This window comes from Osmerus eperlanus, chromosome 16 (assembly GCF_963692335.1).
Source record: "Osmerus eperlanus chromosome 16, fOsmEpe2.1, whole genome shotgun sequence".
Classification (NCBI taxonomy): Eukaryota; Metazoa; Chordata; class Actinopteri; order Osmeriformes; family Osmeridae; genus Osmerus; species Osmerus eperlanus.
In genome coordinates, this window is record NC_085033.1 from 3870187 (window position 1) to 3897232 (window position 27046).

Here is a 27046-nt window from a genome sequence, read left to right on the forward strand (position 1 = left end):
AATAAAACACTTCTAGCATTTGAGGAAGCCCCAAAAATAGTAAAATCTCCTACTCATAACTTTTCACTGAAAAGCACTTTTTGCAGATAATAAGGAGTGGGGGCTGAAATTGCAAATGTAATTGCACTTCAACATTGCCTAATCCTTATTTCTGCTGTAATTACTTACTGTAATTAAGTAATCAATTATTGGTACAGATTTGTATACTGTCAGTAAGATACACAAAAGATCTTTATAGTGATGGATTCAAATAAATACCTTAAATAAATGACAAATAACATTACAGAAAGTGCATCTAAAATCTATCTTTATTGATCCATAAATGAATGGACTTAAGAGTATTATGATCAGTAATGAGCAATGGTATAGCTTGTGTACCTGTGAACACTTACATACAGAAATACAATCAACAGCATAAATGTGACTCCATTGTATAATGTATAGTAACTGGATCAATGTTTAGCCTCATTTAAACTCTTTGGAAAACATGATAACCAAGTCAGATCAAATCTGTCTCCCTCTTTGACCGATCATATTTCCAACAGGAGTGTTATCCTTAAACATTCAATCTCTAAACAAACATTGTTTTTTGGGTTGCATTCCAATATAAAGCACACCATTCCCACCATGAGAGCCCAAACGTTCAGCTCTATCTCCTTGCTCAAAACACCTAAACTGAAAATACTATCCTTAGGAGCTTCCGACGTCTTATCATCACACACCAACTGTCACACTGTCAAGATGCCATGACTACTAGACATCACTGAGGGATCAAATAAATGTGGTGTTTGTAACACAAATGAATTACTTCTCAAAAGAGACCCTTTTTTTGTTCACTTTCTAAAAGGTAAAAATTGTACTGTGGATAAGACCGACATAATTTGGCCTAAAGTATGAAAGCTCTTTGAGAAATAGCAGCAGTTAAGGCAAAATATTGTTTCCATGGTTATACCTGAGTATTATATAGAAGAAATGCTATTATAAATCTAAAATAATTACAGCAAACAATATTAGAAAACCAAACAAAACACTACATAGCTATCAGCTATATCTTTAACATGACAGAAACTTGAATGTCAATAACTGAACTTAATTACGACAATATAGTACAACTAAAACTATACATTTGAATAATCAATAAAAGTTGCTACAGTTAATAATATTATTAATACAAATTAAGTAAATCCCTCCACAATAAGTGCTTGAAGGCTTAAACCTTTGGGGTGCTAACATTGTGATACTGTGCTATAAGCCACTAGCAAAGGACACATTGGTTTCCCGACTCATACTCTCTTTTACCTCCACAGGCAAAGCGTCAAAAAGGTGGTCCTCAACAATGAGGCCGTTTTTACGAAGAAGGCGACAATTCCCCAGTTGTGTGGGCAGGCGGTCTAGACAATTCCCTCTCAGCTCCAGCTGGGTGAGCTGCACCAGCTGGCCTACAGTCTCAGGCATTGTGGAAAGGCCATTGTTTGCCAGACACAAGACCTTCAGCTTCGTACACCGGAACAGCTGTTTGGGAAGGATCTCTATCTTGTTTGAGTTGATGGCGAGGTGCTGGAGATTCTGCAGCAGACCTACATCTGGAGGGATCACTGTGATGGAGTTATGACTGATGTCCAGGTGCCGGAGCTTGGGGAGATGGAAAAGGGCTGTGGGGAGGGTCTCCAGTTTGTTATGGGAGAGGTGCAATGACTCCAAACATTTGACCTGGCCTATGGATGCTGGAATGGTTATGATTTTGTTATGCCACAGTTTCAGGCAAGTCAATCTTTTGAGGTGCTGAAAGCTGATGACTTCCTCGATGGTGCGAATACTGTTGGATTTGAGGTCCAGCTCTTGAAGGTTTGTCAAGCTAAAAATAGCATGGGGGATCCTCTCCAATTCACAGTTGTGCAGCTCCAGCTCAGCTAGGTTTGTCATCTTCTTAAGGCTGTTTAGAACCAAAAGTTTTGTACCATCGTTGTGCACCACAAGTTTAATCAGGTGAGGAGACAGCTCAGTGAGGTTTGAGGGCATTTTGGTGAGGTTGCTCTTCAGGTACAATGTCTTGAGATGTCTTAAATCTCTAAGGGACTCAAGTCCAATCATTTTGTTATTTTCAGAGCTTAAATTCCCAACTAAGTTAAGCTCCCTTAAGCTTCTCAATAGATAAACCCATGCAGGAATCTCAGCAACATCTGTGAACTTCACATAAAGGCAGCGGAGATGGTCACGAAGAAAGCCGAATGCTGTCTGCTCCACTTTGGCAGGGCAGTGGCAGAGATGTAGCTCCTGCAAACTAGTCATTTGTGAGAGCTTTGCTGAGAACCTGACCTCTGGAATCAGTTCCAGTTTAAGCACTTCCAGATCGGTGAGGTCAAACACTGCATTGGGGAGACCAGAGAGCATGAAAAGATGAAGCTCCTGCTGGTCTTGGGCATTTCGGCTTACAAGTTGTCTCAGTTTCTCAAAAGTCCATTCATGATTCAAACTGATTTCTCTCAGTTTATTTTCACTGACCTCAGAGAGGAATACGCCAAACCGTTTGGAATACAGCTGGTCATACTGATCAACCATGTGTAAGAGGAAGGCAAAGTCATTCTTGACATCAGGAATGTCACTAAAGCTGCTCTCCTCTCTGACCTTCTCAAATGAGTACTCTTTAAGGGGTCGCCTGAACAACCAAAAAAGAGTATACAAACATACCATCCCATAGATCATTATGAGAGCCATGTAGCTAATAAGAAGCTTTTTTAGCATAAAAGCCATGTTGTGTGTGCAAATAAACTGAGAGTATCCGGTTAAATTCTTAAATTCTTTTTCAGGTGTACATACATGCTGAAAATCAATAGATGCCATGAAGGTTGATGTGTAGGACAAGATCAAAATGAACTTGAACGTTTTGACAACTGTCTGGGCTACATAAAGCTTGTAGATAAAATCGCTGTCCTCCACATGAGCACGAAATTTCCTCACTTTTTCAAAAAGAGCTTTAGCCTGCTCTCCATCTTTTTTGTCCAGGATGGTCATGCTTGGGATTTCAGTGAGGGGCTTATCTGCCGAAAATTTCACTCCAGCAAGCATAGGAGTAGATGGGCTGTCATTACTCCCTTCTTTACCTTCTGATGACATCTGTTTTGGTGCTGAAGAAGTGCCTGTCAGTCTCTGTTTATTCTCCTCAGAGTCCTCACAAGCTGTTTCAGACAGAGCCTTTGTAGTCCAAGGAGATTCAAAGCACCGGCCCAAAATGGACACAAAGTGCTCTATCTTTGAACTTGTCTTTGGGTACTTAAACCAGAAGTTGCTGCTGACCATAAGCACAATGGTATGGATAAGAGTGAGGTAAGGGAAGTACTTGGAGTACCAGGGCAAGGCAACATGGTAACACATTTGGTTGACAAAAATGTACTGTTGATAATCTAAATTAGTTCTGACCCCCGTTGGCTCGGGTTGTCCAATTATTCTCTCAGCTTTCATGGCAGTTTGCGTGTGAGTGACGTGAATCTCATGGACAGCACTGTCTGGTAGATCTTTTGTGGGCAGTGGGGCAGAAACCATTGTGGTCCTGCTGGCAGCCGATGGTGCACTTTCCAGTGGACTTTGTGTGGTGAAGGAATTTGAACATGCCGTCTGCTCCGCCCGCTCCAGGCAAGGCAGGCAAGCCACCTGGTCCTTCGTGATCTGCATCGTCATGGCGAAGATAGCCAACATGAGCATGACCACCCCCAGGTAGTCCATGAACACATCCCACCATGGCTTCAGTATGCGGTAGGTTGGCTGGATGTCATTTAACGAGGCTACCTCTGTCAGTGTAAACATCACTGAAATTGAAGAATACAGAGTATTTAGTAAAAGATTTGAGCACTTTCAACAAAAAAAGAAGGCATACTTAAATAAGAACAGAAAACCACTTTGGAGACTAGACTTTTTTATGTACAAATATATTAGCTTCATTAGAAAAATTGTAATTAACCATAGTTGCTAATGGGTTATAAATCTTCAGCTATTCCACCAGTGTTACATTTACATGTAGTCATTTAGCAGACGCTCTTATCCAGAGCGACTTACAGTAAGTACAGGGACATTCCCCCGAGGCAAGTAGGGTGAAGTGCCTTGCCCAAGGACACAACATCATTTGCACGGCCAGGACTCGAACCGGCAACCTTCTGATTACTAGCCCGATTCCCTAACCGCTCAGCCACCTGACTGTTACAGTATGTGTAGCTTGCTTCTATTCAAGACGTGAAAGCATCTTACAAAATCTACCTAGACTAGTTACAACATGTAGATACTGAAATGTCTGGAAGTATTTGCTGTTGGGTGCCTGCAGTACCGTTGTTTTGTTGGCTAAACTATAGTGTTTCACTGGAGAAGATTTGAACGTTCTAATAGATGCCAGCTGACGGGAAAAGTTTTGTATTGTGAGCTATTTTAGCATTATGGTTTGGTCAGTACAATGCAGACATATTTAGTTTGAAACATCCTAAAAGTACCTATAGCTATGAATATTTGATGTCTCTAGGCAACCTCAAATTTTATATTCTGGTTTATCTACTGGACGATTTGGTGCAGGTCTACTAACTCTTGTGAGCAATTGAGAAGTTTGGCATGCACATGTTTCATTTGGAGGAGGGGTGCTAGTGGCCCTATTTCTCTTTTTTATGCATTTCTTGGTTTTGTTTCTTAGGGGTGTAGCATCCGTTTGTTCAATAGTTACTTTCAACCACATAACTAGGCTCGATGTTTTTGTTATGAGAGATTAACTGATACGTTTCCTCCTTGTGTTAGCCTTCTTATAAAATATTATGATAATTGTCAGGTGGATTGATCCAATGTATAAAGCTTTTTCATTTAATAGTTTATGAATAAGACTTAACATGCATAACATATTTGGTCAGTGTAGCGCCATGCCAAAATATATACGTCACTATTATTGAACATAAAGGCCTAAAAACACAAGATGATGTTTTGACAGGGAGGAAATGGTTGGACAACACCGGTTAAACAAAGAGCACTACATTATTGGGAATCGTCAACTACAATTGGGAGGAAAAAGTAAAAAGAAAATGAAATAGGCCTACAATTATACCGAGAAAATATCGAGAAGTCTTGCTCAGGAACTTTAACATTCTTGTCTGAGGTCAAGTGACTCACTGTACATAGGTGACTAAAAAATAAGCATGCTTAACGTTAAACATTGACAGTGCGCCTTTACTTATTTTACCAATTTGCTTAGCCGCGAGCAAGGCAATCTGCCTCTGGACAACCACACTGGTTATTTTGTAATCTAATAAAAAAATACTCAAGGCGTGACTATCACTTTGTTCCAGAAAGTCTATGAGGAAATAAAGATCTACCATACTTACTTCCCGTGGTTAGCTAGCCTACGTTAACTTATTTTATATTTGTATTTTAAATTGCAGTTTTCTTCATGCTTTCGATCTTGTAGCCTACGTATCAAGGAGTCGAAACATTTCCACGTAACCATGCGATTGTCCGAAACATTCCCCACTGAGCTACATAAGCTACCTGAGACACACTAGCTGCGGCGTGGTGAACAGCCAGGTCAGCCACCGTGCGCATGTAACTCCAAGAAAAGGGTGGTCCGTAAAAAAACCCAGTTGAGAGCGTTATTAGCTCCGTTTCTCATTGGTGGGCATGGACTAGTTCAACGTCCGAAAGTGACAATTTGCTTATCTCACACGGCAACAGTCTCTATCAATGTCTCAGGCTCGGATGCAGGTCATTTTTAGATTAGGCTACGGTTAAGGTCGTGCCCTGACGTCTACTTTCTCCTGCAGTCCAGCTATGCGTCTGAGACGTACAGTCGCATGACATATCAGGCACTCATGCAAATTGATTAGTTAAAAAATACACTGGTTATCACTTGTTGTGTCGATGCTACTGTAGGCTATAGCCAGGTACACCTGTGGTTTGAAATATCAGGTTAAGTCAATGTTTTGCTTATTGTTGAGATTAGGAATTTAGGACCCAGGGTGAAACTCTGCTGACTGAAGCCATGCTGAAGTTCCAGCTGTGTCTGGATTTGGTTGCTTGCTGTACCGACACAAGGCAAAGAGGAAGTGTCTCCTGAGGTCAGTACAGGTTTTAACCGGTCCTGGCCAGATAATGTGATGAGAATAAGCAGCCCTCCTTCCAATTCAACCTGTAGTCTGTTCTCCGAGAAAGCAAATGAAAACATTTGCATAAAGTGGGGTGACCAGAATGCGTCCGGCAGGGATTCCATAATTGTCCGGGGTTTTGCCTCGTCGGATATTTGTGTTTCTCTGGGTGTTTCACAATATTACGCCCTTACAAGTTTTGGAAAGGGTATCTCCCTTACGTTCCACCTTCTTGCGCAAGCTCTGACTGTAGAGAGAACTGTCATTTTGTCACTGTCACATATCAGAAAGTGCGGCATGCAATACACGACCCCCCCCCCCCCCCTCTCTCTTTTTCACAAACTCAAATCTGGTCACCTTACCATAAGGGAGTATGGAGGTAAACTAGCTTTAAGTTTGAAGGTGTGCTATATACAATGGTCCTACTGCAATACGTGCTACACTGACCACTTACACATTAATCTGATATTAATTACACAACCATGTGGTGGGTAAATACATGGCACTCTCCTACTGTTATTATACTGAACAAAGTTTATGGTTGTGTAACTGCTCTGATTCTATCTGCAGATGGGGTCAAACTCACAGAAATCTGACACAGGGGCATATTGCTGCGGATGAGTTGTGGTCGTTATGATACCTCAATGGCTTACAGTGGTGGGACTGGGTGTAGCCAACATGTAATTAGGCCTGTCTCCCAGGGGCGGCAGTAGACATACCCAGATGTCCTAGCAACCAGGTCACTGTTGACAAAGGGCTGAATGCAAGGTAAATTATTCAAAATAGAGGCTCTCACCTTTCAACGAATAACGTGACTGTACAAAAACACACTAATCACTTTCAAGCTCTGCAGGCACACCTACCATTTGGATTGTTTTATGTAACATCTGAAACATATCTGTTCTTAAATGAATTTGCATAAATGGCACAGTTGATAATAAGCACATAAATACTCCACATCTACCCTTGGCAATTCATAACAGTCCCTAATATTGTTTCCCACTATAGTACTAAAGACCAGCTAAATAATTCAGTAGTCACATGTATGTATTTGTTTGCTGTATGTAGTATGTATGTAGTGTTCTCTGCTGTTATATGACATAATAAGACCCTCCTCATGTTGTCATACGGATAGGAATATTTATCCAAAGTAAGACTGCTATTCAATCAAGTATTGAAGCGTTTTTAAGTGTGATTTGTCTTGTCTCCAAAAGGACTAAAGAGATTCACTGTGTGGATATACATCTAAGGAACAGTGTGACGTGCACAGGGATAGAAGCACAGGCTGGTACATAAAAACAATGCCGACTTCATAAGCAGGCCAGTGTGCTGGTGGTCATACAGCAAGACTGTATTTGACTGTCTTAATTCTGATTGTTGAAGGCCACAGTGACAGAGTTACTTGTCACATATCTTTTCATAGGATATCGTTACAGATGGTTTCACAATAACTAGTTTGGTGTCATGCAATAAGCCAACATTGTTACACACAGCTTACACACAGTGAAACAGCTGAGGAGAAATAAAGGATAGTGTTTATATTTTTATTCTACTTTTCAATAAAAAAAAGTTGTGTTCATCCCTTTTTGCTTAAGTTTAGTTTTTTTTGCTCAAGATTTAGAAGGACAGTCGTTTTGGACAACATTTAAGATTTACGTTTGGAATAACATTGAACCTTCTGCTTTCCGTCCTCGTGTAAACACGTGAGCTGAAAACCCATAAATAGAGGTCGAGGAAGCCATTGTAGCTATAGGACAGTTTGCTGGCAGAAATAAAGAGAAGTAACATGGCGTCGACGAGCCGGTGTGTACAATTCATGTTGTCTAACGTTAATGTAAAACTTGGTGATTGGCACTTTTATGTCTACCTCACAGTTTATATATAAACTGGCCGTCGTTCTGACTTTGGCAATATATGAACAGCTACTGCGCAGATTACAATAGCAAAATGTCGCTGACGGTCTCTTGTCAACATCATTACAATCGCTAACGTTAGCTCTAGCTAGCTAGCAGCAGATATCTTTTACCTACCGTCCCTAACTATTGTGGAGAACGTTAGCTAAGATTATTGGATAATTCTGTTCAAATCTCAGTAGAAATTGTTATTATGATGTATGTATGTGCTGAGATAACATTTACAGTTTGTGGCTAAATTATATTAAAATCAGCTTGAGGGCAAGCCACTAAATCTAGTTTACCTGTCCAGAAACTGATCGAGCCAGCTCCTTTAGCAACATAGCTACTGGCATTGGTAATGACAATTTACAGTCTGACCCAGTCTAAAATCCTTATGTAGCTGGGTAAATAATACATTCTAGCTACATCTGTTTCTTGGTGTCACATGGTGTTGAATGTTGGGCTTTTGCTGGGATGTAGGCTACATATCCAAGCTTCAAATGCGTTAGGCCACAACACCGGCAAGATTCTGATCCTGGAAAGGAAACCCATTCAGCTACTACTAGCCAACACACAGACACAGACGTACTTTGTTCGAGACGTACTGTTAGAGTGCAGATGAACGTTATTCAGAACTCAGTGTAGCTGGGCGGATGTTTCAGCGCAAAATTAAATCAGTAATGTAGGCAAAAGCCTAAAACGACACCAGTGTCAAACCTTGTCAAGTTTACTTCAGGTGTGGTGTTGAGTGCCCGTGAATGATGAAGTTGCTCTAAGACACTGAAACTTTAACTTAAAGGTCGATTTCACTTATATTGTGAATATTCAAATCTAGGGAAAATAAGCCGATTCCAGATATTTGACTAAATGCATTGGTGCACCTTGTATTCATTATGAACAGGATTACGAGTCAAGGGTTAGACCAAGCAGCTGATCTCTGGCATATTTTCCTTTCTGTAGTGGAGATGCTCTTGCCCTTCCCAAGGTGCAATGTCCCAACCATCCAGATGCCCTGCTGGTGGAAGACTACAGGGCAGGAGACATGATCTGCCCTGAATGTGGCCTTGTAGTAGGTGAGTCAATGTCTTAAAAGCCTCTTGAAAAAGGCTATCTAGCTGGATGCTGATTCATGCATGAGGTCAACAGCATCACAGATTAATAGGTCGCAACAGAGTGGTGTACATGAACATCAGAACTACTAATGAGGCCTGAAGGAAATCAAAATCATTGGGGATAAAGTCATCTGATGCAGCTTTCCTTTGCCATGAGCAGATGAACGTCACATCAGTTTTATATTAGTAGGATTAATGTATACAGGAGGCTCATAGGATTTAGACCAGAAATCTAATCCCTGACTCGGCAGTGTTCTCACTTGAGCAACTAGATACTTTCCTTTGTCCATCTCTGTATTTCCTCCTCATTTATACCATCATAAATGAGGAGGAAATGCAGAGATGGACAAAGGAAAGTATCTAAATGAGGAGGAAATACAGAGATGGACAAAGGAAAGTATCTAGTTGCTTCTAATGTGAAAAGGGTGCCATCTTCTGGTCATCCTGTTAAGTGCAGGGCGTAATGCAATGGAGGAGAACAAAGGTGGAAAGCAAACAATTATTTTTATTACTGACTGCCGGCATGTTTCGTTCTTTTTAAAACGTTAGGTCTTTAACTCTGTGTTTGTAGTTTTTATACACATTTGAACATGCATTCCAAACCGTGTCCTGTCCTTAAAAGTTTTTTTTTTTTTTTTGTAAGGACAGACAATAGATAAGCAGAATACTAGTCAAGGGTGAAAGTGAGACTGATAAAGGGTATTATGGGAATGTTAAGAACTCAACAGATAAAAAAGAAAACGTAAGGAAAATAACAATACCTAATAGCTGTGAATTGTTCCTCTAAAGGTGACAGAGTCATTGATGTGGGTTCAGAGTGGAGGACTTTCACCAATGAGAAAGCCACCAAAGATCCCTCAAGAGTGGGTGATGCTCAGAACCCACTGCTCAACGGAGGAGACCTGACCACCATGATAAGCAAGGTACCTCAGTGGGATGGCCTCCGACCCTAGCTCCACACCTAGAAAGATGCACACAAGCTTGGCTCAAGCTATTCAGTAGAATGCAATGAAAAGTCCTGTTAGTGATTGCACAAGTGCGGTAGATATCCATGTCGTTTTCACAGATTACTTGACAATTCCTCAAAAAATGTCTGTCTCAACAGGGAACAGGAGCAGCTAGCTTTGACGAGTTCGGCAACTCAAAATATCAGAATCGCCGGACCATGAGCAGTTCAGACCGGGCCATGCTGAATGCCTTCAAAGAGATTACCACCATGGCAGATAGGATCAACCTGCCAAGAAACATTATAGTGAGTGGCATTAGTTTCGGAATATGCTATGTCATATACTGAATATTCACTGATGTCCAGGGATCGATGCAGTTGATTATGCCATGAGTAGACACCAATGTTTTCCTACTACCTAGAATAACATGAGTTATTTCTGACCCGCAGGACAGAACAAATAACCTATTCAAGCAAGTATATGAACAGAAGAGCCTGAAGGGACGGAGTAACGATGCCATTGCCTCAGCCTGCCTTTACATCGCCTGCAGACAGGAGGGAGTGCCTCGAACATTTAAAGGTAGATACAGAGCTGGCCCTTTTATAACATTCTGAGAAAATAGATTGAATCCTTGTGCAATGAGAGTATAGTCCTGAAGTGCTGTTCGCCTTGTTAAACCCACCCTATTCCTCCACACAGAAATCTGTGCCGTGTCTCGCATCTCCAAGAAGGAGATTGGCCGCTGCTTCAAGCTGATCCTGAAGGCCCTGGAGACCAGCGTGGACCTGATCACCACAGGAGACTTCATGTCCCGCTTCTGCTCCAACCTCGGCCTGCCCAAGCAGGTTCAGATGGCGGCCACCTACATTGCCAGGAAGGCGGTGGAGCTGGACCTGGTGCCCGGGCGCAGCCCCATCTCTGTGGCCGCAGCTGCCATCTACATGGCCTCCCAGGCCTCCGCAGAGAAGAAGACCCAGAAAGGTGAGGAGGCTGTGGAGGGAGATGTAGGATGAGAGTTGCTGTTGGGAGGGGGGGGGGACTGTGGTTACAGAAGTAACCATGAGAAAATACTCTTGTATCCTTTTTTTTAGGTTGTTAATATGGATATTTTATAGTAGTGTAATAGTACGGTCTTTTAATGAGAAAAATACAGCAGTAATCATTTCTTGCTTCTGGAATTTGAACAGAGATTGGTGACATAGCTGGTGTGGCGGATGTCACGATCAGGCAGTCGTATCGACTGATCTACCCACGAGCCGCAGACCTCTTCCCCCCAGACTTCAAATTCGACACCCCTGTGGACAAACTTCCCCAGCTGTAAGGACCGCACTCTAATGACACAACACTTTCTGCTGTATTTTTAGGGTTCTTTCTTATTTTACGTTGGATTTCGAAGGTTTCTCTTTCTACCTTGTTTATTAAGACTTCAAGCCTTTGTCAAGGCACTTTTGCCAGAATACAGACAAGTACAGGAAACACATTCCAATGCTTAAACAGATTGCAGACTGTACTTACAGGATTTCATTTGAGTGTATATATACTGTATATATGTCCAAGTGAGAATGTAATTGGTGCTTGCAATTTAGGCTGATTTCATACTGTATACTTTCTTTTGTAGTAAATTAGCAGGTTCTATTTTGTTAGCTTGTTTGCATTGTACTAAGTAAATTAAGAATGAAGTGCTTTTCAGAAAAGCATAATGAAACACCATGTGAACTGAATATTAAACTTTGTTTACTGAACATTTTATGTTTCTTGTCTACGCCCACTATTTGGTTTAGAAACTCCTAACAGATTCCTTTGTAAAATTTGGAATAAAAAAAATAAAAAATAAAATATAATATCAGCTGTGAAAAGGGCAATTACCTTACAACTCACTGTACTGCCAGGGGTATGTCTAAGACAATTTCCTTGGCCAATGCTTAAACCTTCATCCACTTACCATGACTTTAAAGGAGTCACGATTTCCTGTTTTCCAAAGCCAATGTGTTGGACATCAGGGCATAGCCTCCATGCATTGCAATATGTAAAGAAACACACCACCACTCTATTACAAATGTTTAATTTGTGCATTCATGACAGGCAACAAACAATGACTGCCAAATGCTTTTCTTACACCAAGGCCAACAGTTATGTAACTTCAATATGGTGTACCATTTAAAAGCTTGTCTGTCTTTGCAACATGCGCAAGCAGCCATTTAAGCAAAACCTTTGTACATTCTATTTTCATAATTATGCTATACATAGATAAAAATAAAAACTTGATAAAATTAGTGCTTTCAGCTCAATTGTGTTTACATATACATATATACCCTGCCCTTCCCTGTAGTGATTCATGTCAACATGTATGCACAAACTGGCACTGAGATCTGTTCATTGTCAATCCAAATTCACTGTTTCCCCAGTTCAGGACCAGGTGAATGGGTTTTGGTAGTAAGCTGTAATGAGACACTTAGGATTAGTCTTATTTATTTGACAGTCCAACAACCAACTGAGGTATCAGGGGTGGAGTCCGTTTCTGAACTACAGTCTTAGTCATCTAGGATGAATGGATCCGAGTTCAAGAGACTTAACCCTGTTAGAAATACCAGAGAAAGGAGGATCACCCACGCAAGAGGTACACCTACACCCTGTACATGGTATGCAGCACTGCACCAAGGGTTTGGGGTTGGAGGATATGGTCTTCTCGTGCAAGACAGCCACCAGAGGGCCTGCAAGAGTTAAGACCTAGGTTGAATCTCAAAAGTGTACTTCCTCACAATAGCCTCGCCCCTTTCTTAGAACAGATACTGAGTTGAAGGAGACACAGTCAGACTTTGGAGATTCACCCAACATAAAAAATGAAGCACCATACCAAAAGCTGATTGTTAATGTCCATGATTGTGTCCATGACTTCTTGTATGATGGAACTGTCTACAATTATCAATATTAATAGCACAGTGTTATTTAATTCCTTAATTGTAGATGCCATGTGTAAAGAAACAGTGCCTTTCCAGGACAGGGAGGTACAGCATTACTATCCTGCTTGAAAAGAGTTCAACTGATTTTCAGGTAAAAAGGAAAAGCACAAGATATTCTTACTACAACAGAAGACTAAGTATAGTGTTGTTGTAAAATCTAAGTAGCTTGTAACACTGGATGGACTGTAGTCGTTTCTTCTTACAATTAATATCTTTGAGGGGAAAAAAAGTGAAATCTATGGGTTTCAAGTCAAGAAGCAGTAGTAGTCAATACGTTTACTGTCTTATAACTGTAGTGTCAGTTCAGTGATAATGCTGTGAGCACTCAAGTCTGAGTGACTAATACATGGCAGACATGTCACCCTTACAGCGAGATAAAATTCCACTAGCTATGGCAGAGCATTGCAAATTACTCATTACAATATGGAGGAGTATAATCTGTACAGATAAAAAAAACAAACAGACAGTGACTATGAATAACATGATCATGATGTAACGGTTTCCTTGACAGTTTGTATGAAAACATTCTCAGTGGTCAGACAATGGACACGGTGTGTGCAGAGGGAGACTCACTCTCCACCCCTCGTTCACTCAGGATATAGAAAATATGACGAAAAATTGTTTCTCTTTTTGCTATAAAAAAAAGTTCTTCATTTTTGTTTAAAAAAATACATGGGGCAGGCTGTCTTTTAAATGGTAGAGTGCGCCCATAGGCTGGAGGAGCGATTTCCATCGTTCCCTCTCAATGTTCTAGATGAGGAGAGGTGTTAAAAACGTGAGCTACAGTCAGCGCTGTGTTGGTTCACAGTGTGTGTGTTGGGGGAGGTGCGCTTTGATGCATTAGAGGGGAGGAGGGGGGCTAACACCAGTCAGCAATGTAGTCAAAGTCAGAGAACATGTCCTGCTCATCCTCATTCAGCGCTCGTGGTTCTCTAGGAGGGGTCAGGATGGGTGCCTCTGAGGTAAATTCATCGTCAAAGTTGCTGACATCGTTAGCCCCCTGGATGGTTGGCACAAACGGAGGCTTCACCTTCTTGGCCAGCAGTCCATTCCAATCCATATTCTAAAAATAATATGAAATATACACATTTTACAAATGTAAGCACTGAAATGTAATTTTCCAAACTCATAGAAAATCAATTGTGGCTGTGAATGAGATTAGTAATATGATTCACCCTGAAGAAGAGATGTTTCTTCACTTCTTCTGCATCCCTCTCTCCTGCCCCCAGGCGGCGCTCTGGACTCCTCCTCAAAAGCTACAGGCAAAATTAAACCAAGCTACGATGAGGTCATCTGACGGTTTCTCTTGAGAGTTTATAATTAGAACGTCCAGTGGGTTGACATACGGCTGGTTCCAAACAGATACGGCATGGTGCGGTGCACTGTTCTAGTTGTGTTTACAGACCAGAGATCTAGCACTCACCCTCCTCATGATGGAGATGGCCTCTGTGGAGAGGAACCTTGGGTAGCGCACTTCATCGTTGACGATGCTGTCAAACACCTCCTCTTCATCATCCCCAGGGAAGGGGGACTGCGGGCCGGGCCAAATGTTAGCAGTGTCAGATAAACTAAGTGGTTTATACTAAAAGTCTATACAACATACCGACATCAAACTGTAAAATAAAAATCGCTGCCATAACTCGCAGCCAAGTCAAGGCTTCATACGTTTCTCATGAAACGTATGAAGAAGCTCTCTGAGCTGAAGATACTGACCTCCCCAACCAGCATCTCGAAGATGAGCACACCCAACCCCCACCAGTCCACAGCACGGGTGTAAGAGGTCTCGGTGAGAACCTCGGGGGCCAGGAACTCTGGTGTGCCACAGAATGTGCTGGTGCGGTCCCTGAACCCCATTCCTGACAGACATGTGAACGTTATTATAAACAGAGGACAGACTTGAAGCATCTCCATCAGAAAAGTTGTTTGGTGTTGTGCTCTGGATAGAGCGTAGGATCTCATCCAAATACAGCTGGTGTTAAACACTGCAACCTTTAGGGATGAGTCTTACCCTCTTTGCAAAGGCCAAAGTCAGCAATCTTTACATAGCCCTCTGTGTCCAAGAGCAGATTGTCCAGCTTCAAATCCCTGCAGATCCAAGTGAGGGTCAACGTTATGATCAGGACCAGCAACCGTCTAGTCCGGGTGTGACAAAACTTACAGACCAGCAAGCAGTGCTAATTCATGGCAGTCTCTTACCTGTAAACAATCTTATGGTCGTGCAGGAACTGTAGGCCCAATACAACACAAGCTGCATAAAATCTGTAAAAGGAGGATTTACAAAGGTTGATTTCAGCTATGGATTAGCTAGACAAGTTTGTAGAAAAACTCTCTTTCCCTGCCTGACATCTGATACGGAGGATTTGAAAGCAACCAAAAGCCAGTTCTACCAGATCTTTGAGTTAGGGGCCCCTGTAAATGATCTCTAGACAGAAAGGAGTCTGGTTCTGACCAAGCAGGGGATATTTGGCATCTCTAGATTGAAAACAGGGTTTCCCAGGAAGGTTTCCCAGATCCTTGGTCGGGATCCAGCTGTGGCGACTCACATGGCTCTGGGCTCTGAGAAGACGTCGGCGTGGATGTGCATCATCAGGTCGCCCCCAGCAGCGTACTCCATGACAAAGCACACATGCTCTGGTGTCTGGAAGCACGCAAACAGGTTGACCAGGAACGGGTGACGGACGCTGTTCACCGTCTCAAAGATCCTCTTCTCACACATGAGGCTGACGGGGAGATCGGGGGAAGTTTCATGAAGTCAATCTGATTGGGCTCTGATTGGCTGACATCTCTTGAATGATCATGCCAGGTTTGAAGCCTTACCTGTCCACCTCATCCCGGGCCACTATGTCACCTTTCTTTAAGGCTTTGATGGCAAACATTTCACCTGTGACTTTATATTCCGCTAGCAAAACCTGTAGAATGAGAGGAGAACCGTTTCAGAACATCTGGGTTGTTTCAAATGTCCTTTCATTTTAGATCTGTTATAGACGTTAGCTACGGCAGTAGAGGCTGGGTGTGCACCTTTCCAAAATGACCACGCCCAAGGACTGCCACACACTTGAAATCTTTGAGACTGAACTGAAACGGCTCTTCTTCCCTGGGATTGAAACATGACATTAGATACATTAGTTACATTCGGATACATATCAGCACAAACACTCAGGGTGCCAAATACAACAGTCTGATATACAACAAGTACAAACACAACAAGACCCTGCTGGGGAGCAACCTTATCTCGGTGTCTTTCTGTATGGCTGTGAGCTCCAGGTCTGGGGGCTGGATCTCATGTTCAACCCCTCCATCCAGGTCAGCCTTCACCGCTATGCTGTTCCTCTTGTTGAGGAAGTCAAATGACGCCAGGGCATCCTGTGGAGATAGCAGACACTTGAGACGGTAGAAGATCCTTCCGACAACATTAGGTGATTTAGGACTCAGGAGAAGGCGTCACTGATTTTTGATTTCGTTTTTGCAGTTCCAGTGCAAATTAGAGGCGGTTGTTGCAGTTATGTGTGTTGCATCTTGCCACAATCATCTCTAATCTCACTACAATCTATATTCTGTACTTCCTGGCTCAAGTATCTCCATGGTAACCACTGTCTGTACCTGTACTTCCTCTTTCCCGGGCAGTTTGTCCTGTGCAATTGGTTCTCTGTTGACATCGGGTGCAGGGTAATGCTTTGGGCCTGGGGTGGGCTCTTTGTCAAAGTCCAGCTTGGTAACCAGTGGGTCACTGGCAGGGAGGGAAAGAGATTCATGAGCGAGGGCCGTGCTGTATAAACACCAGTCTGTATTTCAAAGCTTGTTTGACCATGCGAGAAGTACCCATGAGCAAGCCTTAAGTGGGTTTCTATAAGGGTCTCTTGGATGAGTGTGTGTGTGTTTACAACGGGGGAGGGGTTGGTGTATACCCTCTCCTATAGAGTCCCAAACCTGGTGGGTGTAGGGGAGCCAGGCAGACTGCTGGGCCCTGTGTCTGAGACCTGTGGGCTGAAGGAGTTGGTGCTAACAGTGGGTATGGCCCTCCTGACCAGCCGGCCCCACGTGGCGATGTTGATGTTCATCTGAGGGGCACGCGGGAAGGTTTTCCCTGAGAGCCCAAGAAGAGGAAAGGCCAGGTCAGTGACACGACAGCCTCCATTTCTCTGTTTCACATCCTCACACAGCACGCTACACTTCCATCTCACAAGGTAAGAGAGCATGGGTTGTCCATGACAAGAAGAGGATATTCACGTTTTAAATTGTATTTAGTATGTGGATCAGTATGTGTTATACGTCAGGAGCGTGTGGACTCACCTTGCTGCTTTGAGAAGATCTTCTTTTGTCTTTGCAGCTTCGGCCGTCGCTCAATGACGGGGTTGAAAAACGTGACCTGGAAGCAAGAATAAAAGATGAACACCATGCATCCTGGCTAGTCAGGTATGATGGCTGACATGGGCATTGGCTGTGCTGTGACTGTGAGCTTCCTAGAGCGCTTCTACAGTGAATGGTAAAATGACAGCGTGTGTGCGCGCGCGCGTTACCTCAGCAAAAAGAGTCCCCTGGGGCTCCAGATAAAGGCACATCCCGTGGCGCTGGTTGTCCAGGAAGTCCTCCAACCGCAGGAACTTGACGGCACAGAGGGAACGCCAGTCTCGCCAGTACACAGAGATCTCCAGCTCACGCGACTGGAGGTGAGACACATCCATCTTTAATATCCCCGTGTAACAAGGGATGGGTTTGTGGATTTAGAGTGTGTGCGCGTACGAGTGCGTGCGTGTGTGTTGTCCATACCCTGTCCAGCTCCAGTGTAAACTTCTGGTCCCAGGCCTGATTGCTTGCAGGCCTCCAACTTGTCTGACCCACGACTGTGTTGTCTAGTTTCAGCACAGCGCTGATCTCATCTGGAGGACGGGAGAGAGGGAGATTGGCACGAGGTAGAGACATACTGCGGAAATCGTTTCTACACATGAATGCACTTGGTTCAGTCCAGTTCTGCTCCCCCCCTTTATGCCTGTACACCTAGTGAGTGGAGGTGTTTTGATCGCAGCAACAAGGGTCTGCTTACTGGACAGGTCTTCACTCTTGGAGAGGTTCCTAGCGCTGGCCCCCCTGCTCCTGTTCCCCCGGCTCATGAAGGAGGAGCGGGTCTCGCTGGGGCTCCAGCCTGGCAGCGGCACGGAACCGGCTTTGGAACGCCCCGGAACGTTCTCCAGCAGGTCTTGACAGCCCATGAGCCTGACGTCTAACGTACCTGTAGACAATACGCCGTTTTCTTCAGGTTATTGACGGCAACGGTGCCCGAAATTGGGATGAAGCCAGTGTGTGCCGTTTGTCAGTATGGGATTTGTTTACAATCACTTCTCCTCAGGACATCCCCTGGTCCTCTACCTGTGAGTGCGGCGGGCTTGGCCACGGTGCTGTACTGGTTCTGGGTGGAGATGATGCTGGAGCGGGGACTGAGGGCTGGCGCCGCCATGAGGGACAGCTCCTCCACGATGCTGCTGCTGCGAGGGTGGTTCTTGGGCAACTCGCTCAACCTCTGCTCCAGGGAGAACTTGAGCAGGTCCAGCTTCTGACTGGACTCGTTAAAGCGGGCCTGGGCCTAGGGGCAACACAACAGGGCGGTGGGGACGTCAACTGGGGGCTGTACACACACACACACACACACACACGCAACGTCGTAGGACACTCAAGCCTAAATCTCCTGTTCTTTGTGCTGAACTGAGACAGGACCGGGGCCAGGCTCCAGTGAGGACAGTACCTCGGAGTGTGCTCTCTTCTCCGTCACCTTGCCGGAGCCCAGGAGCTTCATGACGTTCTTGGCGCCCTCTGCCACGGCCGACTCGATCCTGGCGTGATGACACAGCTCCTCCACCCGCAGGTCCAGAGGGCTGATGATGGGCTTGGCTGGAGGCGGAGACGGAGGTTACAGAGAGTCGTGCACAGTAAGATCAGTCAGTCGGTGAGCAAATGCAGATGTGAGCTTACCCATGACATCGTTGTTATCGAAGCTCAACTCGCTGGCCTGGCTGGCCTTGAGGATCTGCATCCTGATGAACTCAATCTTTGTCTTGCTGTCCTGAAGCATCTGTTGAGCGGTTGCTAGTAACTTCCGATCCTGTAAAACAAACCAAAGAAATGACAAAGTTAATGACATAGTCTGTATCATTTCTGCCTTTATTATTTTATATAGTGACAGTATATAGAGACAGAATAGACAGGGGAGAGAGAGACAATGGCATGCAGCAAAGGGGCCAGGCAGGATTCGAACCCAGGCCGCTGCGGTAAGGCCTCAGTCCATGTGGAACGCACACTTGGCTGGTGTGACACAAGGCCAAGTTGATACTGGACTGCTTTTATAAATATATATAAACATAAGAACAAAAGGTACACAGAATATGGGACTCTTAAAATCACATATGACTTTCCAGTTCATCAAGAGCAGAGTTACACAAGCCCAACCTGGCCTTGTCAAATCATGCCCTTAATTGGAGCAAAACTATGAATGACCACATGGAAAACTTGATTCACCCCCCGATGAAAGTGGAATGTCATTGTGTTGTGTGCGTCGTGTTATCGCCGGCCCTTGGAGTAAACTAGACTCCACCCAGAATTCCTCCCGCCGTCCAACCTCACTTTGGCGGTGTGGCGTGCAGGAAAGGCTTCCGTCTGACAGGCATTTCCTGGCTGACATCATCAGGCTGGGGCTATTTCCCACAGGATGGTGCCACTTTCTCTCTCCAGGCTCTCAGGACAACACTGACCGGTGTCGCTGGCGTTCCACACCGAGCCTGGTGGTGAACAGCACCGTGCACAACACTGTCCGTTTCCGACGCCATCGCCGTTATCAGAATCACCTTGAATCCCCAGAAATAGCTGGCAACAGGCAAACACATATTCGCCATGGTGTTTATCACCATCAAGGTGACTGAAATTCCACACCTTTGCTTATGTCAATATCGGCCTATACGCAGTATTTTCTGATCCAGAGACGAGATGATATTAGCTACAGCGTGGCAACATCTCAGGTGTTCTGAAAGACGCAAGTCATGAAGGCCACAGAACCTACAAATAAGCAATGACTGGAAACAACAGTCATGGTTTCTACCATTACGATTCTTGGCTGCTGAATGTTGCCATCATTGACTACTACCTCTGATAATAGACTATGGCATTCGAGCACTCCTTGACATTCCTCACCTTGGCTGATATCTTAGCCTGCTAAGAGGGTCTGTCTGCTAATGGCCTGATATGATAGATTTTTGTGTTGTTCTGCCACACTGGAGCACAACCACTCTGTACAGGGCAGGCCAATAACACTGTGCTAATGTGGCTGGTATTACACAACTCCATACTACGCTGTCATTACTAGCGCTGTTAATAAAACCCTACAACTCTTTGTCTGGTGCAACAGGTTTCTGCTCCTCCCTAGAGATGACACTATGCACAATGTGTGTAACAGAAAATGACACAGAGGAAACACGGTGCCAAGACACTCAAACTAACAGTGTTGGTGTCTTAACGCCTCCTAAATGTCAACACTGGGCCTGGTGTGAGAAAACTCACTTGTTTGGACTTGTGCCTACGGTACCACCATACAGAGACGGAGACGTGAGCGCACCTTTGAGGAGCCGTTGGAGTACATCTGGATCATGTTCTCCGCTCCCTGTTTGACCTTCAGCTCAATGTCGTTCTGCTTCTTCAGGGCGGCCAGGCGACTGTTGCTGGTACACATCCTTGCCTCGCTGGCCGGCGTGTCAGGGGTCAGAGGGCATTCTAGAATAGGAATATAGGTAGATGTGGATACAATGTTTGGAATCTGGTATGATTAACACCAACACATACACAAAACCACAAACACCATTGTGATTATTTTGGGGTAAGTAAAGGAAAAATATAATACATACAACACAAAGCATTGATGCATTACAATAGAACACACAACAAAGCAAACGACTTGGCAAACTTACAATACTGTTTGGATATTTCAACTATGGATTGAGTGTATTTTTTCTAACTAGTCTTGAGGCATTGGGAAGGCTTTAAAATTATACAAATACTTAGGGGAACCCCTGTGGCACTTTGAGAGAACAAGTTCACGCTTGCTACTCGAACAAAAACAAAGAGACGTTACTGTACATTCAAATACGTGGGCTGCATGTTGTGCCATTTGTGACAACCACTTATTAAGAAATACATTTTAGGTAGTTGTTTTGCCATCCCTCTGAGGAAATTCAGGAACTCTGTTCACCCTTCTGACCAAGGGTTTCTGGGTCTTGCAATAGACCGAGCGTGCACCACATCTCACCCAAACCAAAAACAAAAGTGCCCTCTATAATTTCAGTTGAGCTGCAATTCTGAAGGATGAGCTCACTGCTTTTCGTGCCTGGGCTCGAACAGTAAACCCCTCCCCAGCTCCAACTGTAGGAGGATGGTGTGAACACTCGCTTCTTCACACACAGGTGGGCAAAAAAAAAAAAACCTGCCTGACTTCTCCTGTTTGCTTGTCGTGCCGTCAGCTGGGAGACTGCAGCTCTCCAGATTTCCCTGAGCAACAGCTGGGCTAATGAGTACTGTGTGACATTAGATAGACGCGAAGGCCACCTACCTCAGCTAAACCCAGCAGGCAGCACAATTTATCTCCATGACCAAATCAACACGAGCTCAACCGAAAAGCCTTTTAATGTCTTCCAGCGTGAGGTTAAGAGTGACACATCTTGCTCATTTAAAACAGTGTTGCCTCTGGAGACAGTGGAAACACCGGAGGGTGGCTTTGATCCAGCCAAACCGGGTCTGATGATTCATCTAATCAGCCATTAACCATGGAGAGCCTCCCCACTGTGGTTTCTCTAAAAAGGTAGGGAGAGAACACGTCACACATCCGATACCAACTGTTGTGGAGTCTGCTACTAATGAGGAGAGTTGTGAGGCACCTGGGTCTCCTCAGATGGTTCAAAACCATGAACTTAAACAAGGTCAACATGGTGATGGTGCCGTGTTACATCTCAGATACAGTTAATGGTGGGCTACACTGTATTCTCAGATACGCGTGTGTGCCTGTGTGAGTGAAAGTGTGTATAAAAGACAGAATGCGTGAGCATTCGAAAGAGGGGTTCCCTTCATTGAGGAGTTTTTGCTGGAGGTCAGGCCGAGTCAGGCAGTCAAGGGCCAAAGTGCTCCACTCAGCCCACGCTGGGCCAGATGACAAGTGCTGAGCCACTGAATAACAAGCAGGCTGATGTCACTTCTGGACAGCTGACAGGGGAACCCTCCCCCAGTTCCCCACCTGATCCGAGGTCAGGCAAACCCAGGGGGAGCACGCTCCAAACACTCTTACTCCACCCACTTAACAACGGATCCCAGACCTGCCTCGCAGACTTTTGTTCTGCTGGTAACAGGATATTATGACTGGAACAGGGAGAGCAGATCTGACATCAGCTGTCGAGGGCAGAGAGTAACCAGAGCCTCCCCTGCAGTTCTAGAACTTGGCTGCCGAGGAACAGGCCTGGGGTCAGCCAGTCCCAGTACAGGGAGCTCTTCCTGTGACAACCAGCGACATTCCACTGGCAATGCGTCACTGAACAAAAGCCATTTCTCTTCAGATAAGGGGTCAATGAGTCAGGCTAAATTTGTTCCCACTTAAAAAAAACTACCAAGATGCCCCCACCCCTCTTCCCCTCTACTTCCTAGGTTACCGGAGTACAGTCTAAGCTAAACCGTTCCTCGCCTCTTTACCCATTTTAAGAAGCCTACAAATCCATTTGGATAACACTACACTAAATGATGTATTCTCTTCCAGTAGCACTCGAACCCTGTGGCTGACCAAAAGCATAACAGTGGGTTAAAGCAGCCCTGAACGTAACAAATGGCCACCTATTGTAACACTGGAAGGAATGTGAAATGCAACAATGTCAGCTCCTGGAGTATGAGTCACCCCAATAGACCGAGTCTGTGCGGCCTCTATAGACCTGTGTCTGTATTTGGGAAGCAATGTTTGGGACAGTTGTTGCTTGGACGTCATAAGACTGAAACGCCGCCACAGCTAATGGTAATGGTATGTTAATGTTACCTATGAGTTCATCTGGGTCCTTGACAACAATGTGAGCGTTGAGCTCCTGCAGCTCTTGGTGCAGCTCCTCAACCTTCTTGTTGGACTTCTTCAGCATGTTGTCCACGTAGGCCAGGCTCTTCTTGTCCGTGGTCACCTTACGCAGGTTCTCCGCTCCTTCCTTGATCTTGAGCTCCTTGCGGATCTCGCGGCGGATCTGCTCCTTGATTTCATCCAGCTTCTGCTGCACCATGGTGTCTGACAGGTCCAGGTTGTGGCCCAGGCCCAGCCGCTCAGACACCAGCTGGCCCCTGGCGTCGCCCTGGGGGAGCAACCACAAACACAGGAGTCAGAGAACCAAAAGAACTGAAGCTGCTAGGGATATTTTTGTGGTTGAAAAACACTCTGCTTGCAGCTTCGACTTAGCACCTCGTATTCATTTTAAAAGTTGTTCCACTTTCTTCACTGCAATCTTTCCAGGGGGAACTTTTCACTTTATTGCTGTTACAAATTTGGTTTGCTATACTCTGCATACGTGTCAAGGAAGTAGCCTAAAGACATGGAGTTGTTTCCAAATCGAAATTGAGTGTAGGGTTAGGGTTTCAGTTCATGTATATTACCCAAAACAGTCATGTCAGCTTAGGCAGGATTGTCTTTTAGAGTCTGCTTTTTGATAGGGTTGAATTGAAGGTCATCATACAAAACAAGGGAAGTCCCTTCTACCAGAACACACACACTGCTGACACACTCTGAAAAGGCACAAAAAGCTATGATATTAGTGTCATTTACTAAATCTACGTTCCAAGCTCCTGTCACATTACAATTTAAGACTTGAGTCCAAAACAAGCTTAAGCTAGTCAGTATCTTGGCTAACCAGCTTAAGATAACTGAACTGAGCTTACTGTTCCATTCATAAAAAGTCTAGTGAGCCCTCGGAACAAGACCACATCATCCTACTATCTCTGAGCAGTCTGATACTGTGTCTCTAGACACCATTGCTAGCAGCATATCTAACACATTGAAGATACACAGCAGTGGAAGGCTGTTTTCATCTGTTAACCTAAGCAAATTCATCCTTACCACCGTATCAGTCATCCATCTCTACAACATCTGTTGCACAAGCCAGTCCACGCATGTTCTACTGTTCTGTGTGCTCTCAGAAAAAAAACACCAGACACTCACACCTGAAAACGTCTCTCTTTTCTAAACGTGTCAGGCTGTCCTCTCGTTACTACAGCCACGGTTGGTCAACTCTTAAGTCAGTGTCTGTCACTCACTCACACACACACACACACACACACACCCCTCCCCATCCTCACACACACACACACACACACACAAAGGCACCAAGACACACACAAACAACCATTGAAATGAGCACAGAAGATGAACCGTCTGAGGAGGGGCAGCCAAATCCTTCTTAGCCTCTCACTCAGTGAGGTCACAGCAGCCGCGAATGCGACCTAATCTCCCTCTGGGGAGAGAGTGGCGTCTCAAAATAAACTTGAGTTAAAAACAAAACGCTTGCCGACCAATGGCCTCCCCCATGGAGCGACGTGTGTGGTGAGAGACAGGAGGAGGGGACTTTGGGAGCTTTGTAAGACATCATATACTGATGTTACAGGCTAAGCGCCATGCAAAGAATGACAAGAACTGATTGGACAGCACAGAACATCATAAACTTGGATGCCTTATGAGCTTGCTAGACGGCACCAAAGTAGCCTATGTGGTTTAACCTCTGCTCTTATTTTACCCACTTACTATGTAGCTTCTCTGGTTAAAATACTGAGTGTGTGTTTGAGATTAGGGTGTACGGTCTGGCTTGCTAAATCTTTCAAAACCCCACCCTCTACTCCCCTTCATAAGTGCTTGCCAGAGGCATATATAGCACATGTACGTCCTAGTCCAGAGGGAGAGAGGCTCCTTGTATGACTCATGGGTAAAATGGAGGTCACAACTCTTAGAAAAGGTAAAGAGAAGCTGCTTGCACACAGCTCAACCCAGAATGTTTGCATTGTTGCAGTGTTTGAACAGAGTACTGTGTGAAGATCATGTGCTGGTGTCCAAAAACAAGGAAACCTTTTGAAAAAAGTAGACAATGTCTAAGAATTACTAGCCTGCTAATTAAATACATTTAAAAAAACGGTTAAATTAGTGATATTTGAAATACATGTATCCTGTTAAAATATCCCTTAACTAATACATAAAAACAACTTTAATACCAAGTAAACATTAGGTCACTAACCTTCAGTGAAAGCAGGCTAAATAGTGTTTAAGCCTAAAAGCTCAAATTCCAACAGGTCTATTCAATTCATTACACAGGAAAGGTTAAGGATAGTATCCAGGCATGTGCCAATAGTCCTGCCTACCTACAGGTTCCCCAGTTGAAAGAACTGTTGTTGTTTTTTATGTATGAGAGATAATAAATAGCTACATCAGAAATAGAATCACAGGCTCATGTTACACACATTGTTGCACACACACATTCCCATCTGCTGCTTTTAACCACTTACAATATTGATCCAAAACCCAGAAAACAGCATTCAAAGTTACTGGCTAGTAAAACAAAGTGTACCATGAGCAATCTTAAATTAAGCAAGCCTCTCCTCGGTTTGGGGGCTTTCAGGGTGTTTCATGGGTTCCACAGTGGTCTCTCTTTCAAGGGGTCAGCAATAGACGGAGAATAAGATTAGCTGGTCTACATAAAACACAGTTTGGCAGTCATGGTTGCATGGCTCACGGTTTTTCATGTTACATTGTGGCAGAGACCTCACAACGTCCAAATCTTGACAAACATGGAAACAGCATATATTATTGTTAAAACACCTGTGGAGTTACACATAGATATAAATAGACTATCTGGGGGCATAATTCAAAACCATAATGACAATGTAGGCAATACTAACAAAATGCTTGCCTATGACCATAATTATGTTGACAAACGTACACGAGCACATTTGCTCAAGTGCACTGTTATTACATAGAAATGTAACTCACACTTTTAATGATGCTGTAGCTGTTGTTCAAATACAGTTCCACAAAAGCTACGTTCATACTTCAACTTTACCAATCCACAGCCATTGCTAAACTCAATCTATTCCCACTCAAATTGTCTGCCAAATGATAACGCAAATGTAGTTACGTTAAACTGGTATACATACAGAAAGTAGTAACAAAAATGTTATTTTCATAATTGTTTCCCAGGCCTCAATCCATAATTCCCAGGCAATCCTCCGGGACAGAAAGAATAGAAAGCAAAACGTGCGTATTTTTCCTTACACCGGAAACACACAATTAATCTACGATAGAATAAAGACGTTTACTACCTAGAAATGTGAGTTTTACAACTACTTTGCGCACTTAACGCAATAGTTGTCAACTTTTCCTACCTGCACAGAATCGGCGGCCATCTTGGCTTTCGACTTTGAATCAAACTCTACGGAGAGAGAGGGGTGGTGTGGAGGAACTCCAAAAGCAGCCTTGTTTCAAGTTTCCCTCTCGTGAAACAAAAATCTGTTATTCGGTGACCATACCATCGGTCACCCTGGAAAAACGGGACTTTCCATGTTTTCGCTATACTTCTTGCATCCTCGTTCAAAGTTGCAGCAGTCCAAAATATCTCCTATTCTTCATAAATCCAGCTGTAACATAAACCTATCACACGGATTTTGGAGAGAGAGGCGGTGGTTTGAGTGGAAATGCTTTAGCGTCCGCCCATAGGAGCTATGCACTCCCAGAGCCCATCTCCAGCGGACAGATTCTATTCGCACTTTCACGTGATCATAAACTTCATACACGAGCACCACACTCCTTTAATAATAACACCCTCCAAATTTAGCAGTTTATATATATATAGGCTATACACTTTAAACTATAGGCTATTTTAATGACAAAGAAATACAAAGTGTTAATCAACTGATATGAGATATAAGATTACCGCAATAGGCTATTCCAAGTAATGCAGGGGATTATAGCACAATCATCATCCTCTTAAAATTCTGACA

General features: G+C 44.0%; 3 protein-coding genes across 4 annotated transcripts; 1 reads left to right on the top strand and 2 right to left on the bottom strand.

Annotated features, from left to right (window-relative positions):
- Positions 1 to 285: 285 nt before the first annotated feature.
- On the bottom strand, positions 286 to 5752 carry lrrc8da (leucine rich repeat containing 8 VRAC subunit Da). The gene is made up of 2 exons (XM_062480822.1): positions 5349 to 5752; positions 286 to 3803 (listed from the first exon to the last, which is right to left on the bottom strand). Coding segments are annotated over exons 1-2 (2559 nt in total). The 5' UTR covers positions 5350 to 5752; the 3' UTR covers positions 286 to 1245.
- A 1102-nt stretch (positions 5753 to 6854) lies between these two features.
- On the top strand, positions 6855 to 11800 carry gtf2b (general transcription factor IIB). Its single transcript, XM_062480835.1, has 8 exons — positions 6855 to 6872; positions 7813 to 7907; positions 8960 to 9072; positions 9901 to 10034; positions 10217 to 10363; positions 10508 to 10637; positions 10758 to 11039; positions 11246 to 11800. Exons 2-8 carry the CDS (start codon positions 7891 to 7893, stop codon positions 11377 to 11379), a joined length of 957 nt encoding a protein of 318 aa, XP_062336819.1. The 5' UTR covers positions 6855 to 6872; positions 7813 to 7890; the 3' UTR covers positions 11380 to 11800.
- A 304-nt stretch (positions 11801 to 12104) lies between these two features.
- Positions 12105 to 26813, bottom strand: pkn2a (protein kinase N2a). 2 transcript variants are annotated; one of them, XM_062480820.1, is made up of 22 exons: positions 26432 to 26813; positions 23064 to 23364; positions 20616 to 20770; positions 18983 to 19112; positions 18756 to 18901; positions 18383 to 18596; positions 18060 to 18245; positions 17786 to 17895; positions 17536 to 17679; positions 17309 to 17384; positions 16946 to 17102; positions 16619 to 16745; positions 16245 to 16381; positions 16037 to 16112; positions 15836 to 15927; positions 15562 to 15738; positions 15215 to 15277; positions 15027 to 15103; positions 14732 to 14874; positions 14442 to 14549; positions 14194 to 14274; positions 12105 to 14081 (listed from the first exon to the last, which is right to left on the bottom strand). In XM_062480820.1, exons 1-22 carry the CDS (start codon positions 26450 to 26452, stop codon positions 13878 to 13880), a joined length of 2925 nt encoding a protein of 974 aa, XP_062336804.1. In that variant the 5' UTR covers positions 26453 to 26813; the 3' UTR covers positions 12105 to 13877. The 2 variants fall into 2 exon arrangements, with proteins under 2 accessions (XP_062336804.1, XP_062336803.1); XM_062480819.1 differs by lacking the exon at positions 26432 to 26813 and adding an exon at positions 26204 to 26223.
- Positions 26814 to 27046: the final 233 nt, after the last annotated feature.